Raw genomic sequence first — 16844 nt, forward strand, 5'->3', positions numbered from 1 at the left:
CCCCCTCCATGCTGGGCTGGGCAGATAAGAGCGTGCTCGGTGCCAGGGGCCGGTGCGATTGGTGGATAAATCTGGGCCCTGCCCTCCCCTGCCCGGCCTCTCCTGGGCGGCCAGGAGTGTTGCTTGAGAAGCTGCAGCACCCCTGGGTGCTCGACTCCCTCCCAGGAATGGCTGCCCCCAGCCAGCGAGGGGCCCTTAGGGGCATCAGAGAAGGAGAAGAAGGGGTGATGCCACCCGCTGAGTACCGGCCTGGGACCAGGAGCTGCGCTAATTGCAGCCACACTTGTCGTCTCTCTCTGTTCTCTGGAGCTGTCACGACCACTGTGTCCGTGTCACAGATGGGGTTAAGTGTCCCACCCAAGGCCACCCGGGGAGTTAGGGGTGTGACTGGGATCTGGAGCCGGGCTGTCTGTCTCCAGGGCTACAGGAAGCTCGACCCTTGCCTTTGATTGGCTAAAAGCAGCCAACATTTCTGAGCGCCTACTGGGTGCTAACTGCTCAAGGGTGCTGGGAGGCTGACGTGGGCTGGAGGCGGCCACCCGGGCAGCCATGTGACTCTGCGCTTGGCACAGAGTAGATGCTCCGAGAATACTGGTCGGGAGAACAAACACACTCCAGCAAGCACTTAGTATGCTCTTGCTGTGTGCTTGGCTAAGATCCAACCCAGCCCCTCTCCTGGGTCCCCGCAAGGTGAAGGGCAGGTACAGCCAAGGGCCAGAGTTCCCAGAGGCATCACCCAAGGGAGGTGCTCTGCTCTCTGTTCCCCCACCCCCACTGGGCTCGAAGTCTACCCGGTTCTGTATGCACAGTACGGAGGGAGTGAAATGGTTTAGAGAGAAGAGAGAGAAGCCCAGTCAGAGAAATCTAGGGGGGCTTCCTGGAGGAGCTGGCATTTGTGTTACCTTTAAGGGACAAGAAAGTTTTTTCAGGAGAGGAAAGGACACTCCAGGAGGAGGGACCAGGAGGTTCAAAGGCGGGACAGCCCAGCTGGAGAGTGGCAGGGGTCCCTGGCAGAGGCTGGAGGTGGTGCAACCCTGAGGAGAGAAGAAGGCTGATACCTGTGGAAGGGAGGCAGCCAGGGCTGGGGAGGTCAAAGGTTTCCTGGCACAGGGGGGCAACGAGTCTCAGGAAAATGAGAGGGGAGCAGCATTCCGAGGCCTCCCGGCACCTTCCACACTGAGCCTTTCCCAGCCCAGAGACCTGGGGCGTGTAGGCAGGAGGATAAGGCCACATGTTTCCAAAGGAGCCCTGACTGAGGGTGGGGCAGGGAGGAGGGTGGCAGAGTCACAACCATCACCCTTCACCCCTGCACTGGCCCTCAGAGAGGACAGCAAAGGATGCCATCCCTACGAAGTGGCTCCCGGGCTCCTGGCCTTTGCCTGCGGTGTTCCCTTGGCTAGGAATTCCCTGTCCTCTTCCTCCTCCAGGAAGCCTGCGCTGTGTTCCCTCGCACTCCGCTCTGCCAACTGTGACTTCACTGTGGTCAGGGCCTGGTCCTGGCCACGTCTACCTCTCAGTTGGCCCTTGCTTCCCTGAAAGATAATGAGCTCATCGTCACTGGGGGTATGCAAGCAGGTCTGGACAGCCACTGCGTGGGGACACAGTGGAAGGAGTTCAAGCGTCAGGTAGGGTTAGATTAAATGGCTTTGGGGTTCCTCTTGTCCTGTTTGCCTGAGTCTTTCCCTGTTTTAGCCTCGAATTTCCCTGTTTTAGCATTGAGTGCATCCTGGGAACCCCCTCAGTCTCAGGCAAACCAGGACTATTGGTCATCTTGGGTCCCTCCTGAGATTTTTAGTTAAGTGAAAAAAGAGACAAAACCAGACCACCCCTGGAACTGCCTCCTCCACCCCGGAAATTCCCTCCTCCCTTCCCGCCACCTAGATGCAGTGCCAGGACAACTCTGCGGGGTGAGTGGAGACCTAGCGGCTCTGTGCCTGGGGCGGGGCAGGGGGCTGGGCCAGGCGGGCGGGCATGGGGGACAATCGGACGGGGCAGCAGACAGAGGAGCTCCTCAGCATCCTCCCCTGCAGCGCGGGAGGACTAAGGGAGACACAGCACCTGGCAGATTTCGGATGTGCAGTAGGTCTCAGTAGGTGGCAGCTGTATCCCCAGGGAAGAGGTGGGACCAGGAGAGGCATGGCCCTGTCTGCCCCGCCCCTCAATGGCACCTCTGCTATCCCCCGGCCCTGCAGCCAGACTCAGGCATCGGGTTGGGGGGGAGCATGAGGGTGCCCGGTGGGGTCAGACCCGTCTTCCAGGTCCTCCTCGCTGTGTGGGCTCGTGCACACCATGGCCCCTCTCCGTTTCCATACCTGCGAAGCTCTTATGAGCACCTCCTGTATACCAGGCCCTAGGCCAGGCTTGGGGGCAGGAGGAATCCCCTGGCGTCCCTGCCATCAAGCAACAGGGTCCCTAGGGGCACTGTCGGGCGGGGCCTGGGGCCCATCTCAGGACTCGTCTCCTGCAGCACCTGCTCTGGGCTCCCTGCATGGGCTGGATCGTCGGGGAGCACACCTTGGAACAGTGGGGACGATGTGCCCCCGGGTGCCCCCTGAGACTCCAGAGTCCAATCCAGGGTGCCACGAGGGTGGGACGTGCCCTAGTACTGGAGACTAACGGGCTGTGGAAACGGCCCCCTGAGCCACCGGCCTCCCAAACTGAGACCCTCCCTCGGCCAGTGCCAGGGAGGAGCCTGGTGTCAGATGAAGCCAGGTCCAGTGCCAGCTCCACCAGCCTTCCTGGGTGACAGGGACAAGCTCGGCCCCCAGCCTCGGTTTCTCGCCTGGAAGGGGTGGCGTGGCGCCCCTTGGGGCTGTGGAGAGGATTCACCCAGGACCCAGATGCCACGGAGGGGCACTCCGCCCCCCCGCCCTGCAGCCGTCTGTCCGTCTGCCCTGCCTCCCACCCACACGGACCGCCCAGTGTCCACTGGCTGCTCCCGTGTGCAGGCCATTTCCCCTGCCTCCCTTCCTGTCCCCGGCCCCAAGCCCCTTCCTGTTTTCTTTATTGTGGGAACATGTGTTGAGGGCAAAACAACTCAAGTCCCTGCTCCTGAGGTCCCTGCAGCAGTGAGGGGGCCCACTGCACATGTGTGACAATGTGGGTGTCAGTGAATGGGTGTGGCGGTATGTACACATACACGTGTGTGTGCGCATATGTGCACGACCCTGGGCACGTGTGGGGGGTGTGTATAAGCCTGTGATGACCGTGTATAGCAGCATGTACATGGGTGGGGCGTGTGTGCGTACGTGATGCCAGCTCATCCTGGGGCTCCGACTCTCTCCAGTCAGCCATCTGTGTGCCCGCCAGCCCCCCGTGGGCTCACAAGTGTCTCGCACCATTTTCAACAAGTACTCAATGGGCACCATGATGTGGCAGCCAGGCCTGAACCAGGCTGGGGCAGCCTCTTGGTGATCAGAGGCTTGTGATGGGGAGGAGGTGCCAGTGGAGGAGCTGAGGCCAGGAAGGAAGAGCGGGTGGTCAGGGAGGACCTCTGAGCAGAGCCTTTAATAGGCAGAGACTTAAAGGTGAGGAACGGGGCAGGGATGGATAGGAGGAGAAGGGGCTGGGCATGGAAAGAGTGACAGGAGATGTGATCAGGCAGAAGTTGGGGGACATTTGAAGGGCGAATGGGGCAAAGGTAAGGGCAACACACATGCTGGATGCCAGTGGGGGCCCAGCCCTGATGTCACGACATCATGCCGCTTCACAGGGGAGGCCTGGCAGGGACCGCCTGCACGGTTACTCTGTGCCTAGGCCGCCACCTGCTCCCCTCACCCAGAGAGACGCTGGCCCTGGGCTCCCACACTGCTCGGCCAGCCAGCGCCAGCACTGGGAGGAAAGTGTCGCTTGGAGGGACAGAGGGTCAGTGATCAAAGGTGGAGGGGCATCCGAGCCTGCGGGGGGGTCAGGGAGGGAGGACCCCACCCACCGGCACTGCCCGCCCCACTGTGCCCCGGGCCCAGCTGGGCCTCGGGAGTCCAGCTGCTCCTCCCTGCTGGAGGACCCCCGTCTCTCTGGGCCGTGGGTTGCCCCATAAACAGGGAGCCTTGGTGGCCATGATCTGAAGGACAATGGATGTCCTCACCAGATGGACCCACACCTCCTGGGCATGTGGCCTTGGGCAGGTCACCCCACCTCATGGGGCGAGGGGGGTGAGGATGGAAGGCAGGACGCCGGCAAGGGCCTGGCCCCGGCAGTCCTCCTCGAGTCTGCCCACTGCCCTAGGTCAACAGAGACACCTCCGTCCAGCTCAAGTCAGGACACGCCAGGGACACGCAGAGCCTGAGATGTGCGTACACACACGGAGACTCATACAGGCGGCCTCACACACGGAGAGACAGAAATGCTCAGGGGGAGGGAGACACAGGAACATGGGGAGACACGGAGAGACATGGAGTACACGCATGCACATGTGGAGCTCACACACGTGGGGCCCAGACACGCGCCAGCGCAGCTCTGGAGCCAGTTTCCCATGCCCGGGCCCCTCGTCCAGCCCTGCAGCCCTAAGCCGGCCGCCTGGGTGGCCCTGGGCAACCCTCCGGGCCTCTGGGCTCCCGGCCAGGCCCGAGAGGCCCATGCAGCTGCCCTGGGAGTCCTGGGGTGTGGGCAGCCCCTCACTGCTGAGGTGGGGGCCAAGGAGCCACTTGTCATTTGGTGAGGGGGACAAGGTGCAGAGGGTTAGTGGGGAGGTCTCCCAGGCTCAGGGTCCTGGGCTCCTAGTTGGGGTAAGGCCCCACCTCTCTGCCCTCTGGCCCTCTGCTGGGGACTGAGGGACCCTGGCACAGTTGCTGTCATCATCCCTCTCTGCCTCCCAGAGCGTGAGGACGGGGGGTGGCAGGGGCTGGCAGGGGGGCCCTTTGCCCCTGCCCGCCAGCACAGATCCTGGAAGCCTCCCCACCCCACCTGGCAGCCCTGGCCCGAGTGAAAGGCCCAGGGCTGTCCTGCGACAGCCGCTGCTCACCCCCGCCCCCTGCCTGGCCCTTGCCCTGAGACCAGGGAGCCCCCTCCACGGCTGGCCTTCCTCCTCTGGTCCTGCCCCTTGGAGAGCCACCCCAGGAACTGGCAGCTCATCCTCGCCCGGGTGTGAATACTCTGCCCAGCTGCACGGGTCCCGCCCTCCAACGGGGCTGCCCGAGGGGGCAGCGCCAGGACAGTGACTGCGGTTCCCCAAGTGAGAAGGAAGTGCAGGGGGAGGCCCTGCTCTGGAAGAAATTAGTGTTTTTAAAGCTCCAGGACAAGGCAGAGCCTTGACTCTGTCTCTCCTCAGCCCTGGCCCTGACTCAGAGAAATGACCCTCCCTCCCGCAGTGAGTCCCCAGCCGCCTGCCAGAAATACCCCCAGTGGACTGCAGCCCCCCCTGGGGGGCTATTTCTGGAGATCCAGACAGAGATGCCTGAGGCTGTCTGGAGCCCAGGGGTGAGGTCCGGGCAGGGTGGACTTAGGAGTCACCCGCTGCAGGGGGGTCATGGATCGCTGACTCAGGACGGCTGTAAAGGATCCGGTGGGCTGCTCCGCCAGGGCGTACCAAGGGGCTGGCTCAGGCTCCCTGCCAAGCCCCCGTCCAGAACCTTCCCAGGTGGGCCACTGACTGCTGGGGACATGGGGTGTGGTCCTCTGTCTACCCCTGTTGGCTGTCACTGGTGCTCCAGCCACCACGCCTAGAGCATAGGGAAGAAAACCTCCCACTGGTCAGGGTGGACTAAGGCGCTCACCCCACGCCTGGCAGCCCAGGGCCCCTGAGGCCAGCCCCCAGCCCAGCCGGGCTACTGCCCATCCAGAGAGCTGGGCCAGCTCCCAGCCCTCGGGCCCTGTCACACCCCGGGGATGGGAGGTGGCCTAAAGGGCCATTTCAGAGTCCGAGCTGCTCAGCGTGGGGGAAGCACGCGGGGGGATGGGCCCCCCCCAGGGGTGTGCAAGCTGGAAGCTTCTCTCTGGGGCAAGAGTGCAGATCCAAAGCTCTGCACCCTCCCCACGTCATCCTGCCGGAGTTTACAGAGGAGGGGACAGATTTGATAAAGGCCACCGCTGCGCCGCCCTGGGTCAAAGGGGAGGGGAGTGGCAGCGCAGGGAGGGGACTGCGAGCCTCCAGAGCCACCTGGCGAGGGCATCCCGCCTCCAGGCAGCAGGACAGCCTGCACCCGCCGCCGCCCCCTCCGGGTGAGTCCGGCCGGCCAGCGTGCCACCGCCAGACCCAGGCTCATCCCGGCGTCGGGCGTCGTCGCCCACCTGCAAGGTGACTGTGCCCGCGTCCCCCACCAGCTGCCTGACCCCCGCGCGAGTCCGGCAACCACACCGCGCCTCGGAGGCCCCATCTGTGAAATGGGGATGGCGATGCCCACCCCCACCCAGGGCTCAGTGGACGCCCGCCCTGACCCCGCCCCCAGGGGACCTCGCGCGCCCTGGCCCTCTGCCTCGGACCTCGGGACGCCGAGCGCGCGGACGAGCGGTCGGAGCGCTGCGCCAGGGGCGCCACCGTGCGGCGCCTCTGGGGACTGCAACCTTGCCCCGGGACGCCGCCCGCCCCCGCAAGGTAACCCGCGAGGATGCCAAGACGCACTAGGCAGTGCCACGCGCGCTCCACGTGTGGACGCTCTTACTTCCCCCGCCAACACTAGGGAATGCGTCCTATTATTTGTCCTTCCTTACAGATGGGGAAACTGAGGCCCAAGTCCCAAAGCCAGTGACAGGTTGGGGCAGGAATTGACCCCAGGAGGTCTGGCTGCATAGACTTGGGTTGGATCCCGTCTGTCCGTCCTGCCTGGGCCCCTAGGGGGTCACCTTCCAGCCCGTGCACATGGGGTCTCCTGGGAGGCTTAAGGAGGACACAGTTTCTGGGCTCCACCCCGGAGACTGACTCACCTGGCCCAGGTGACTCCTCCATGCAGCATTGACTGAGAACCACCTGCCTCTCACAGAAAGCCCAATCCGTGGAAGGGGAAGTGGCTCCAGGTCAGGATGGGTACACTGGCCCCACAGGCAGTGACAGAGGAGCAGGGCTGGGCATGGATTTGTGCCGGCTCCTGATGTATATAGTCTCATTCAGTCCTTGCCGCAGCCTTGAACGACAGCTCCAGGGGATCTTCCCATTGAGCAGATGAGGAAACTGAGGCACAGGGGAGGAAGTGACATGCTCAGTGCAGGTGGGGCCTGGGGTGGAGATGAGAGATGAGAATGGAGGAGACAAGTGTCTGAGTTCCCAGCCTGTCCCTCTCCCCAGCCCAGGTGAGCTGCGGGGACCTGCACCAGCGGTTTCAACCCTGCTTCTGGGCAGAGGGGTACCCCCGGAGCTGGAGTCTTGCAGAGCGAGGGGCCTCCTGCTCCCTCGGCACTGGGCCTGCCCACCTGGCCCCTGGCCCAGCCCTTGCCCAGCTGCACCCTCACCCCCCTCATTTCCATTTCCTTCCTGGGGGCCCAGGACCCCCTGCCCACTGGGAGGATTGTGCCCTTGGCTCACTCTCCAGCTGTGTGGCCAAACCCACCCTTTTCTCATCACTGCCCTGCCCAGAAGCAGCCCCTTCCCACAGCGCCCCCCAAATGCCACCGTCTCCTCCTGTCTTTTCCCTCAGCCCTGCACTCTTCCCCAGCCTGCCCTGCTGCGACCCCCTCCCTCTACAGCCCCCACCCCACAGTCCACCCTGTGCCCCCACCATGGCCGGGCTAGTCCCACAGGACAGCACCTCCTTCATCATCCATCTAGAAAGGTCAGAGGCCTCCAAGCCTCAGCACTGCAGGCGCACAACCTGGCATTGTCTGGAGGGGTCAGCTCCCTCCGGAAACACCGTGGTGTGGAGAAGGACCTTGGGGGGATGTACCCCAGGCAGAGAGTGAAGGCAGTTTTTTTCTCTCTGCACAAAGACAAGCTCCCAGGTGCTGAAGGAGAAACTCAGTGCAGGTCCTTTTCCTTGGGCGGGCTCAGAGGACGTGGCCCACACAGTATATGCTGCTCTTTGGCCACCCCTAGGCCTTGGGGAGGGAGGGATGGCTTTGTCCACCCACCACCGTGAGGGTTACAGTCTCACCACCTGGAGCCGGCATGATTGGCCGCCTCTGGCCGGGTCAAGGGGCAGTGTGGTGCCAGCAGGTGCAGCAGGTGCCCAGAGGCATGAGACAGGCACGTGGGCTCAGCTCCACCAAGCTGCTCCCAAGGGAGGCCAGGGGTCCTCAACTTCAGCTCTCAAAGCCAGTCACCCACCTGTGACCCCAACCTCACGCAGCACCCAGGGGCACGGCCTTGTATACAACAGAGGGAACAGGCTTCAACACCAGGCGTTTCTGGTAACCTGGGGCAATCTTCTCCCAAGGTGGCATTGTCTGGGCATCTCCAGGGGCACCTGGAGGTGGCAGCTGCCAGAGCTGTGCCAGCCCTTAGAGAGACCAGTCTCCACATCTCCCCCCTTGTACAGATGAGCAAACTGAGGCCAGAGCATCATGGCCTAGTTCCGCCGTTCATCCATGCAGTCAACACACATTTATTGAGCATCGACTCTGTGCCAGGCCCTGGTGGGCACAGGGCACTCAGAGATGAATCACACGCAGACCCTGCCCTTGAGGCACTTGCGGCCAGGCAGGGCAGTTGGTCATATCAACAGACACTCACGATACAGTGTGGTCAGTGTGGTGTTAGAGGTAGCACAGGTGACTGAGGGAGCACAGAGGAGGGGCCCCTGGCCCAGCCGGGGTGGCAGGGAGGGCTTCCTGGAGGAGGTGACACCTGAAGAGGGCTTTAGGGAATGAGCAAGAGTTAGGGTGCCTTGTCAGAGGAGGTGGCCTGTGCAAAGGTTTGGAGTTGGGGGAGAGACGATGGTGGCGGCTGGGGGTTAGGCAAGGGCCAGTCCAGGAAGGGCCGTGGAGTCAGCAGATGACAGGGAACGCTGGGGGCGTGAAGCAGGCGGCTGGCAGAGGCCCCTCTGGGAGCCAGCATGGAGGGTGGCCGGGGCACGGGGCAGAGAGGAGGGCGGGCTCGGCCCCTGGCCCGAGGAGTCTCGTCCTGCCTGGGGCCCCTCAGCAGGGCGGAGGTGGGGGCGCAGGCTGCCAGCCCCGGGGCCGCAGGGTGCAGAGCACAGGGTCCAGCGGCTTGATGCGTGGCCTGCTCCTGGATCCCGAAACGCTGCCCGGGGCACCAGCCGGAACTCGAGCCTCTGCAGCAGCTTGGCCATGACCACCTTCACCTCCATCTGTGCACGGGGAGGGGCAGCGAGCGCCACGCCGAGGAAAGGAGGGAGGAACGAAGGAGAGATGAAACGCAGAGTTCATGGGCAGCAAACGCACGGCCTGGCTGTCCTCCCTGGTCAACCCCCAGAGCAAAACACGCTGGGGCCCCGTCCCCAGCCCCCAGCCCAGCGGGCCCAGAGCAGCGGTTCAGAAATGCTTCCTGGCCCGGGACAAGCCGCCACCCTGCAGTCACACCGGTGAGAACCTACCTGAGCAAACTGCTGCCCGATGCAGGAGCGATGGCCCAGGGAGAAGGGGAAGTAGGTGAACCGTGGCCTGCAGGGAGAGAGGGTCAGGAGTGGCAGCCCTGGGGCTGGCAGGGTCCACACAGGGAAGATGGCAGGGACAAAGCCCTCCCTCTCCCGTGGCTGGCTTGAGCCAGGGCGGGTGCTCTGTGCACGAATGACATCGCAGTTTCCTCGGCTGAGCTCTGGGTCTGCGTGCTCTCAGGTTTCCCCTGCGATCACCCCCACTTCGCAGACGGAGGAACCGAGGCTCAGAGAGGCAGAGCAGCTTGCCCCAGGTCGCACGCCACTTACGTCCAGCTCTGGGCAGAGTCTGGATCTGAGCGGGTGGAATGTCTGGGGGGCCAGCTCTTCCCACATGGCCGTGGGATGTCACTGCATTGACCCCCATAGCGATCTCCAGAGGTGGCCACCGGCATTCCCGTTTCTCAGACAGGAACCTCAAGGCCGGGGGAGGTGAAGTGACTTGCGCAGTCACGTGGCTTCCCAGCACAAGGCTCTGGTTACGCACAGGCTTTAGGACCGGACTGAATTGGGGCCAGACCCCAGCTCTGTCCTTGGGCAAGTCACCTAACCCCGCCAAGCTGCGACTTCCTCCACAACCACCTCGCAGGGATCTGGAAGGCTGTGTGGGTTCAGTGGGCACAGGTGGCTCAGACCAGAGGCTGCTATGGTCGTCCTTCTCCCACCAGGCCCACTCGTGGATAGCTCGACAAGGGACTTACTTGGGCGCGTCAGGGCCGAAGCGATCGGGGTTGAAAGTCAGCGGGTCCTCAAAGTATGTGTCCATCCGCCCCATGACGTAGGTGCTGAACTGTGGGGAGAGGGTCTGCTTGTCTCTGGTTCCCAGGGTCGGTCCCTTGCACCTCCCAACCCACTCAGCCTCCCAGTGGGGTGACTCAGAGCAGAGTGGCCCCCCCCCCCATTTAGCCAGGTGTGGGATCGCACTGGCCCCTGCAAAATCTCTAAGGGGAAGAAAGGGGACAACCCAGTGTGCCAGCTTGTGTGTCACATCATCCCAGGCTCAGCACATCCCTGTGGGGGAGCTAAAATCCCCCCCATTTTACAGATGAGGAAACTGAGGCTCAGAGAGAGGTTCAGTGACTTTGCTAAAGCCACCAGGCAAATAAGTGGCCAAACTGAGACTTAAACTCAGATCTGACACTCAAGGCCGTCTCTCTAGGTCTTTGAGAGCTGCTGTTTTTCAGTTTCTCTTCAACTGGGCGTTGCTTCAGTGGGGCTAGGGGAGGGGGCTGCAGACCCCCACCAGCCTTTGGCCTGCACCCCCAGTGCCTCCTGATTCGGGCTCTTGTTTTCTTCGTGCCCCTGACCTCTGATGCTAGGCCTTGGGGAACAACATGGCCCCAGCATGGGCCCTGGGTGCTGGTCTCTGCCTCTCCCGGCCTTGGACAGCGTCTTCCTGAGCCTGCTCTACCCGGTTCTCTGTGCCCAGAGTCCAGGGCAGGGGCGCAGAGGGAGGCCTGGAGCTGAGCTCCGGCAAGAGGGCAGGAGCGTTAGGAGTCGGGGCTGGGGTTAGTGCCCGCAGTTGTTCCCAGGCACGTGACGTACGTCACCCTACTGACTCTTCTCCTAGGCTGCGGCTGGGGTCCATCACCCCCCACAACAAGGATGAGACAGGCCCAGAGAAGCCGAGCATCTGACAGAGGTGAGCCAGCGAGCCGGGGCAGGGCTGGGGTTCGAGCCTGGGTCTGCCCACTCAGAGCCCACGGGGTTGTGCCCCCGGGTTGACCGTCAGCCGCAGGGCCTCCCCTGCCAGACGGAAGGTCACGCTGAGGAGGTGGCCGTGAAGGCAGAGAGGGTTGGTACAAGGGTGTACAGAAAAATATGAGCAAGCAGAAGAAAGAACCACCGTAGATGAAGCTCTGCGGGGCTGGAGGCGGCGTGGCGGAGCCCTGGGAAGCGCGTGGCCGTCCACATGTGAAAGTAAAAATGGGTCCCTCGTGGGCTGAGCTGTGTCCCCCTCAAATTCATATGCTGAAGTCCTGACTCCCAGTGCCTCAGAACGTGGCTGTATGTGGAACAGGGTCTTTAAAGAGGGAAGCTACAATAAAACGAGGTCACCAGGGTGGGCCCTGACCCACTCTGACTGGCGTCCTTCTAAGAAGCGGGGAGCAGGCCACACAGACGGAGGACCAGCTGAGGACACGGGGGAAGGTGCCGTCTGCAAGCTAAGCAGGGAGCCCTCAGAGGAAACCAACCTGTCAACACCTTCATCTTGGACTTCCAGCCTCCAGGACTGTAAGAAAATAAATTTCTGTTGTTTAAGCCCCCCAGTCTACAGCACTGCATTACAGCAACTCTGGCAAACCAGTACAGATCCCTACCTCGAAACCACACGCATAATCAACCCCAGGTAGTCAAGAGCTCAACTTTCAAAAGAAAAATGTAGAACTGTTTGAGGAAAATGTAAGGCATATCCTTCCGAGCTCAGGAGAGGAAAGCATTTCTTAAGACAGAACAAAAGAAAAAATCACTAAAAAAATCAAGAACTTCACATCATCAAAAACACATCAATGAAGACAGGCCACGAATCTGGAGAAGACACAGATAATGGACAAAAGATGAATTTTTAAAAAGTAAAGCTTCATACATCAATCAGAAAAGACAAATGACCCAGAGGGGAAACTGAGCCATCACCTCACAGACAAGGATAGCTGTGCAGGGAGGCTCAGCCTCGCTAGTCATCAGGGAAGTGTGAATCCAGACCACAGAGAAATATTTTCTGCACGTGTATTTGGTTGGCAAAAAATAATAAGACATTGGACCCCACTAAGTGCTGGAGAGGATGGAGAACACGCTCCCTCTAGTGCCACTGGTGGGCGTCCGAGTTGGCACAGCCACTTGGGAATACAACTGGGCATCAGTTTGCAACGCGGAGCACTCACGTGTCCTACAGCCCGGCCCTCCCTCTCCTGGTATGCCCAGGAAACACGTTTGCACGTTGCGCCAGGACACGCAGACAGAAAGGCTCACAGCTGCTGTGGTGCTCGCGACAGCAACAAACTGGAAACTCTCAAAGGCCCGTCAGCCCCAGAGTTGATAAGCAACAGTGAATGACCTAGACTCTCACGGAGGAACCTACACAAATGTTAATAGTCTTTATACTGAGTCAGAAAGCAAGTCCTACAGCATATTACCGTGTGGGCACGTGCACACACACATACACACACACAAACACGCGGGTGAGGGCGTGGCAGATACAAAATTCAGGCCTGTGATTACTCTGGGGGAGCTGGGGCTGGGTGGTGGGGTGGGCGTCACTGTACTTGAACGGGTGCCTAAATGATTGAAATGAACGAATGAGCAGACAGACAAAGAAACAAAGTGTAAAGGCGGGTAGGGGAGAAAGTGACCACAGCGCAGAAGGAGCTATAAAACGCAGGGAGAGAAAGAACTAGAACAAGTTTGGATCAAACGTGAAGCCAGACACAGCCCATATCTGCCCCTCGCCAGCTGTGTGACCCCCGGAAAGTGACCTGACCTCTCTGAACCTCAGTGTGCTCAGCTGTATGTGGGGTGCTCCCTCCCGGAGCTGTCCGCTGGAAGCTTGTGCCCGACAGGGGACAGCGTGAAGGGGGAGAAGAGCTCACAGGGTCAGTGAGTCACGGAGAGAAGCACAGGGTGGCGGGGAGGGTGGTGCGGTACAGTGCTGAGAACAGGGCCATGGGCTCCCCGACCTCAGCGGAGAGCCCAAAATTGGCCACCCTGGGGCAAGCAGGCCAGCCCACCCCGGGGTCCCTACTTACCAAGAGCGGGGTGTTGCCAGGGACTCTGACCCCATCAATCAAGGTCTCCTCTTCCAGCAGACGAAAGGTGCCCCACGCCGGCGGGTACAGCCTCAGCGACTCTTTGAGGACCTACAGGAGTCACAAGGGGAGACACGAAGAGAAGTCAGGAGACCCCACAACACGTGCTGTGGCATGCCCCGGACCCATCTCTCCCCCACCCCCAGTGCTGAATGCACACGCTCACCCCTGACTGGGTCCCAGACCCCGGGGACATTCACCCCACCACCATGTCCAGCTCCTCATGTGACTGATAGGGAAACCAAGGCCCAGAAGGGGAAGGGAGTTGAGCAAGGCCACAGGGACTGAGCCAGGATCAGGAACCGGGGCTCCCACCAGCCCAGAGAAGGACAGGCAGAAGAAAGCTGCGTGTGCTTCCTGTGGGTCGAGCACAGCCTCCCACAGCGGTTGGGGGGCTGCTGGGCCTGGCTCCATGCGGGAATCTAGAATCGTAAGCCTGCCTAGCTGGGAGCGCAAAGTTTACCCAAGGGCTGGTCTTCAACCGTGGCTGCATATTGGGACTGCCCGGGGAGCCCCTCCACTCTGATGTCATTGGTCTGGGGGCAGCCTGGGCCTCGGGATGCCTTAAGTCTCCCAGCGACTCTCACAGGCAGCAAAGCTTGAGAACCACTGTACTACAGGGTCCTGGAGGCAGCAGGCCTGACTTGGTGAATCACCCGCATCTGGCCAGAAGCTTCCTCCTACTCCTCACACCTGGGACAGGTACTGCAGTCTCCCCAGGTCCTCAAAATCCAGGTGCCTCTTAGAGCCGATGACCTCGTCCACCTCAGCCTGCAGCCTGTCGGGTGAGACAGAGACAAGGTCATCTCCAAAGAAGGACTTTCCCCCACGGACTTTAAGAAGGGGGGACAGAAGGAAGCATGAAGTGTCCCCCCACCCACAGACACTGTTGAGATAATCCTGCAACTGCCACATCCAAAGTAAAGTGCCCAAACCATTGGGAACTCCATTCCAGGGGCCTTAAAGCATCCACCCTTTGTGTCTGATGTTTGGAATTGGCTGGAGGAAATAAAACACACCACACAACAAAGCTTATGCACGTAGATGCCTGTCACGGCCTGGATTACACCTGCCAGCAGCTCGAAACAGCAGCATGAAAAGCACAAGGATGCTGGCTGAATAAACTTTAGGATGCGCACTGCTAAAATCGTAGCCAGCTTTAAGAGTAGATTTGGACTGCTTCACACTCAATAGGATGGCTACTATCAAAACAGAAAACAAAACAACAAAGGTTGGTGAGGATGTGGGAAATCCTGCACTATAGATGGGAGTGGAAAATGGTGCAGCCACTACAGAAAATGCTGTGGCAATTCTGCACAAAATTAAAAATAGAATTCCCATAGGATGCAGCAATTCCACTTCTGGGTATACACCGAAAAGAACTGACAGCAGGGACTCGAAAAGATACTTGTTTACCCATGTTCATAGCAGCATCATTCACAACAGACAAAAGGGAGAAGCAGCCCAAGTGTCCGGGGACAGATGAGTGGGTAAGCACCGCGGGGGCCGTACTTACAATGCAAGGGGTTCTGACACACGCTACAAATGGAGGGACCTGGAGGACACTATGCTGAGAGAAATAAACCAGGCACAAAAAAGACAAATACTGTGTGATCCCACTCACATGAGGTACCTAGAACAGACAAATGCACAAGGACAGAAAGTAGAGTGGTGGTTACCAGGGGCTGCGGAGGGAGAATGAGGAATTACTGTTAATGGGGTTGCAGTCCCAGTTAGGAAAGATGAGAAAGTTCTGGAGATGGGTGGCGGTCATGGCTGCACAACGGTGTGAATGCACTAATGCCGCTGAACTATATGCTTAAGTATAATAAAAATATTGGCCTGCGCGCAGTGGCTCATGCCTATAATCCAAGCACTTTGGGAGGCCAAAGCAGGAGGATCACTTGAGGCCAGGAGTTCAAGACCAGCCTGGGCAACAGAGCAAGACCCCATCTCTACAAAAACTTTGAAAACTGGCCAGGTGCGGTGACTTGCACCTGTAATCCCAGCCACTCGGGAGGCTGAGGCAGGAGGATAGTGTGAGCCCGGGGATTAGAAGTTGCAGAGAGCTATGATCACACCACTGCACTCCAGTCTGGGAGGCAGAGCAAGAGCCTGTCTCTAGAAAAACACAAAAGATAATTAAAATACTAAATTTTATGATATGTATATTTTACCACAATAAAAAAAGAGTGGAAGAGGTTACGATGATGCGGGGTGGTGCTGTGATAGAGTTCACAGTGAATACAAACCGGCTAGACAAGCAGGTGATGAGAAACACACTAAAGCTACGCGTGCACAGACTAAAAGATGCCGTATTAACTATAGTCAGTAGTTAATAGTAAAGTGCCTCCAGGTGGGTGGGGTGCCCTGGGTGGGTTTATTATCATTATTATTTTAACTTTTCTGATTTTTCCAAAATTTTTATATAAAGTATATATTACTATTTTATTTATTTTTAAACCCAATAAACTACTTTATATTTATACTTTCACATAATCTTTCGTTTCTGCCCTTTTACGCTGGCGATGACTAACAATTGTCATCAAAGGCTTGTCCTCACCTCCCCGGAGCGCCCACCCTGAGCTTGTGGCGCTGAGAGCTTTTACACTTGGTTCAGCCATTCTACGCGACAGTCCGGGAGGGAGCCTGCTTGTATTTAAGGAAACCAACAACCCAGCTCAAATGCCATCTCCCCAGGGACGCCCGTCCTTGTCTTGCCAACTGAGGACAAGCGCTTCCTCAGCACTTTTCTTGGAATTCTGTCCCGTCCTCGCTGCCAGCCCCAGCCAGTCGCGGGGTGCACTGTGAGGAGGAAAGGGAGGAAAAGAGCCAGGGCCCTGCCCTGCCGGGGCTCCTGGTCTCACTGCTGTAACAGACGCAAAGCAAACAGTCCCCGGAGAAAACATGTTCGAGAGCTGGAGGAGGTTAGCAGGGGAGAACACAGGATGGCTGCTTCAGGATCTGAGAAGGCTTTTCTGGAGGAGGCGGGGAGGAGGAAGAAGAGCAGGAGGAGGTGGAGGAGGGGGAGTGGGGCGAGGGAGGCATGTTCCCCAGGAGAAAAGCTTCCAGAAGCAGGAACAGCCCATGCAAAAGCCCTGGGGTGAAGGGAAGCAGAGCACATAGGAGGGGACTCAGCCCTGGGCGGTGGGGGCAGGTGGCCCTCAGGAACAAAACGTCAGACAAACTCCTTTGCCAACCCTGAAGGCAGCCCCCATACCTCGCCACGATCTCTGGCTGGCGAGACAGCTCCATCACCGTGAACGCCAGGTGGTTGGCAGAGGTCTCGTGACCTGCGGGAAGGGAGGATAGTCGCTGCTCCACGTGGGGCTATGGGAGCCGCCACCCCCGCGGGCCCTGCCTTGGAGCCCCAAGGCCAAGACGTGAAGGAGTCGGTGTGTCTGCCTCCACATACCCTGTGCCAGCCAGTGTGGTCAAGTGCATGGTGTTTGTCCCCTGCATCCGGCTGTCACGCTCTAAAAGCCCCTTCCTTCACTATCCTTTGGGCCTCACCTGGCCTGGTGGGGTGCTGTCATTTTGCAGAAGAAAACACTGAGGC

The 16844-nt window shown here is 59.8% G+C and overlaps 1 protein-coding gene across 1 annotated transcript in view; it reads right to left on the minus strand.

Annotated features, from left to right (window-relative positions):
• Positions 1 to 8921: 8921 nt before the first annotated feature.
• Positions 8922 to 16844, minus strand: part of LOC123640115 (cholesterol 24-hydroxylase) — a 36770-nt gene continuing 28847 nt past the window's right edge. The window contains 8 exon segments of the mRNA XM_045554483.1: positions 8922 to 9081; positions 9083 to 9118; positions 9120 to 9176; positions 9423 to 9489; positions 10184 to 10272; positions 13226 to 13336; positions 13979 to 14063; positions 16506 to 16578. Coding sequence (XP_045410439.1) covers positions 9004 to 9081; positions 9083 to 9118; positions 9120 to 9176; positions 9423 to 9489; positions 10184 to 10272; positions 13226 to 13336; positions 13979 to 14063; positions 16506 to 16578 — 596 coding nt within the window. The 3' untranslated portion in view covers positions 8922 to 9003.

Source organism: Lemur catta, chromosome 1 (genome assembly GCF_020740605.2).
Source record: "Lemur catta isolate mLemCat1 chromosome 1, mLemCat1.pri, whole genome shotgun sequence".
Classification (NCBI taxonomy): Eukaryota; Metazoa; Chordata; class Mammalia; order Primates; family Lemuridae; genus Lemur; species Lemur catta.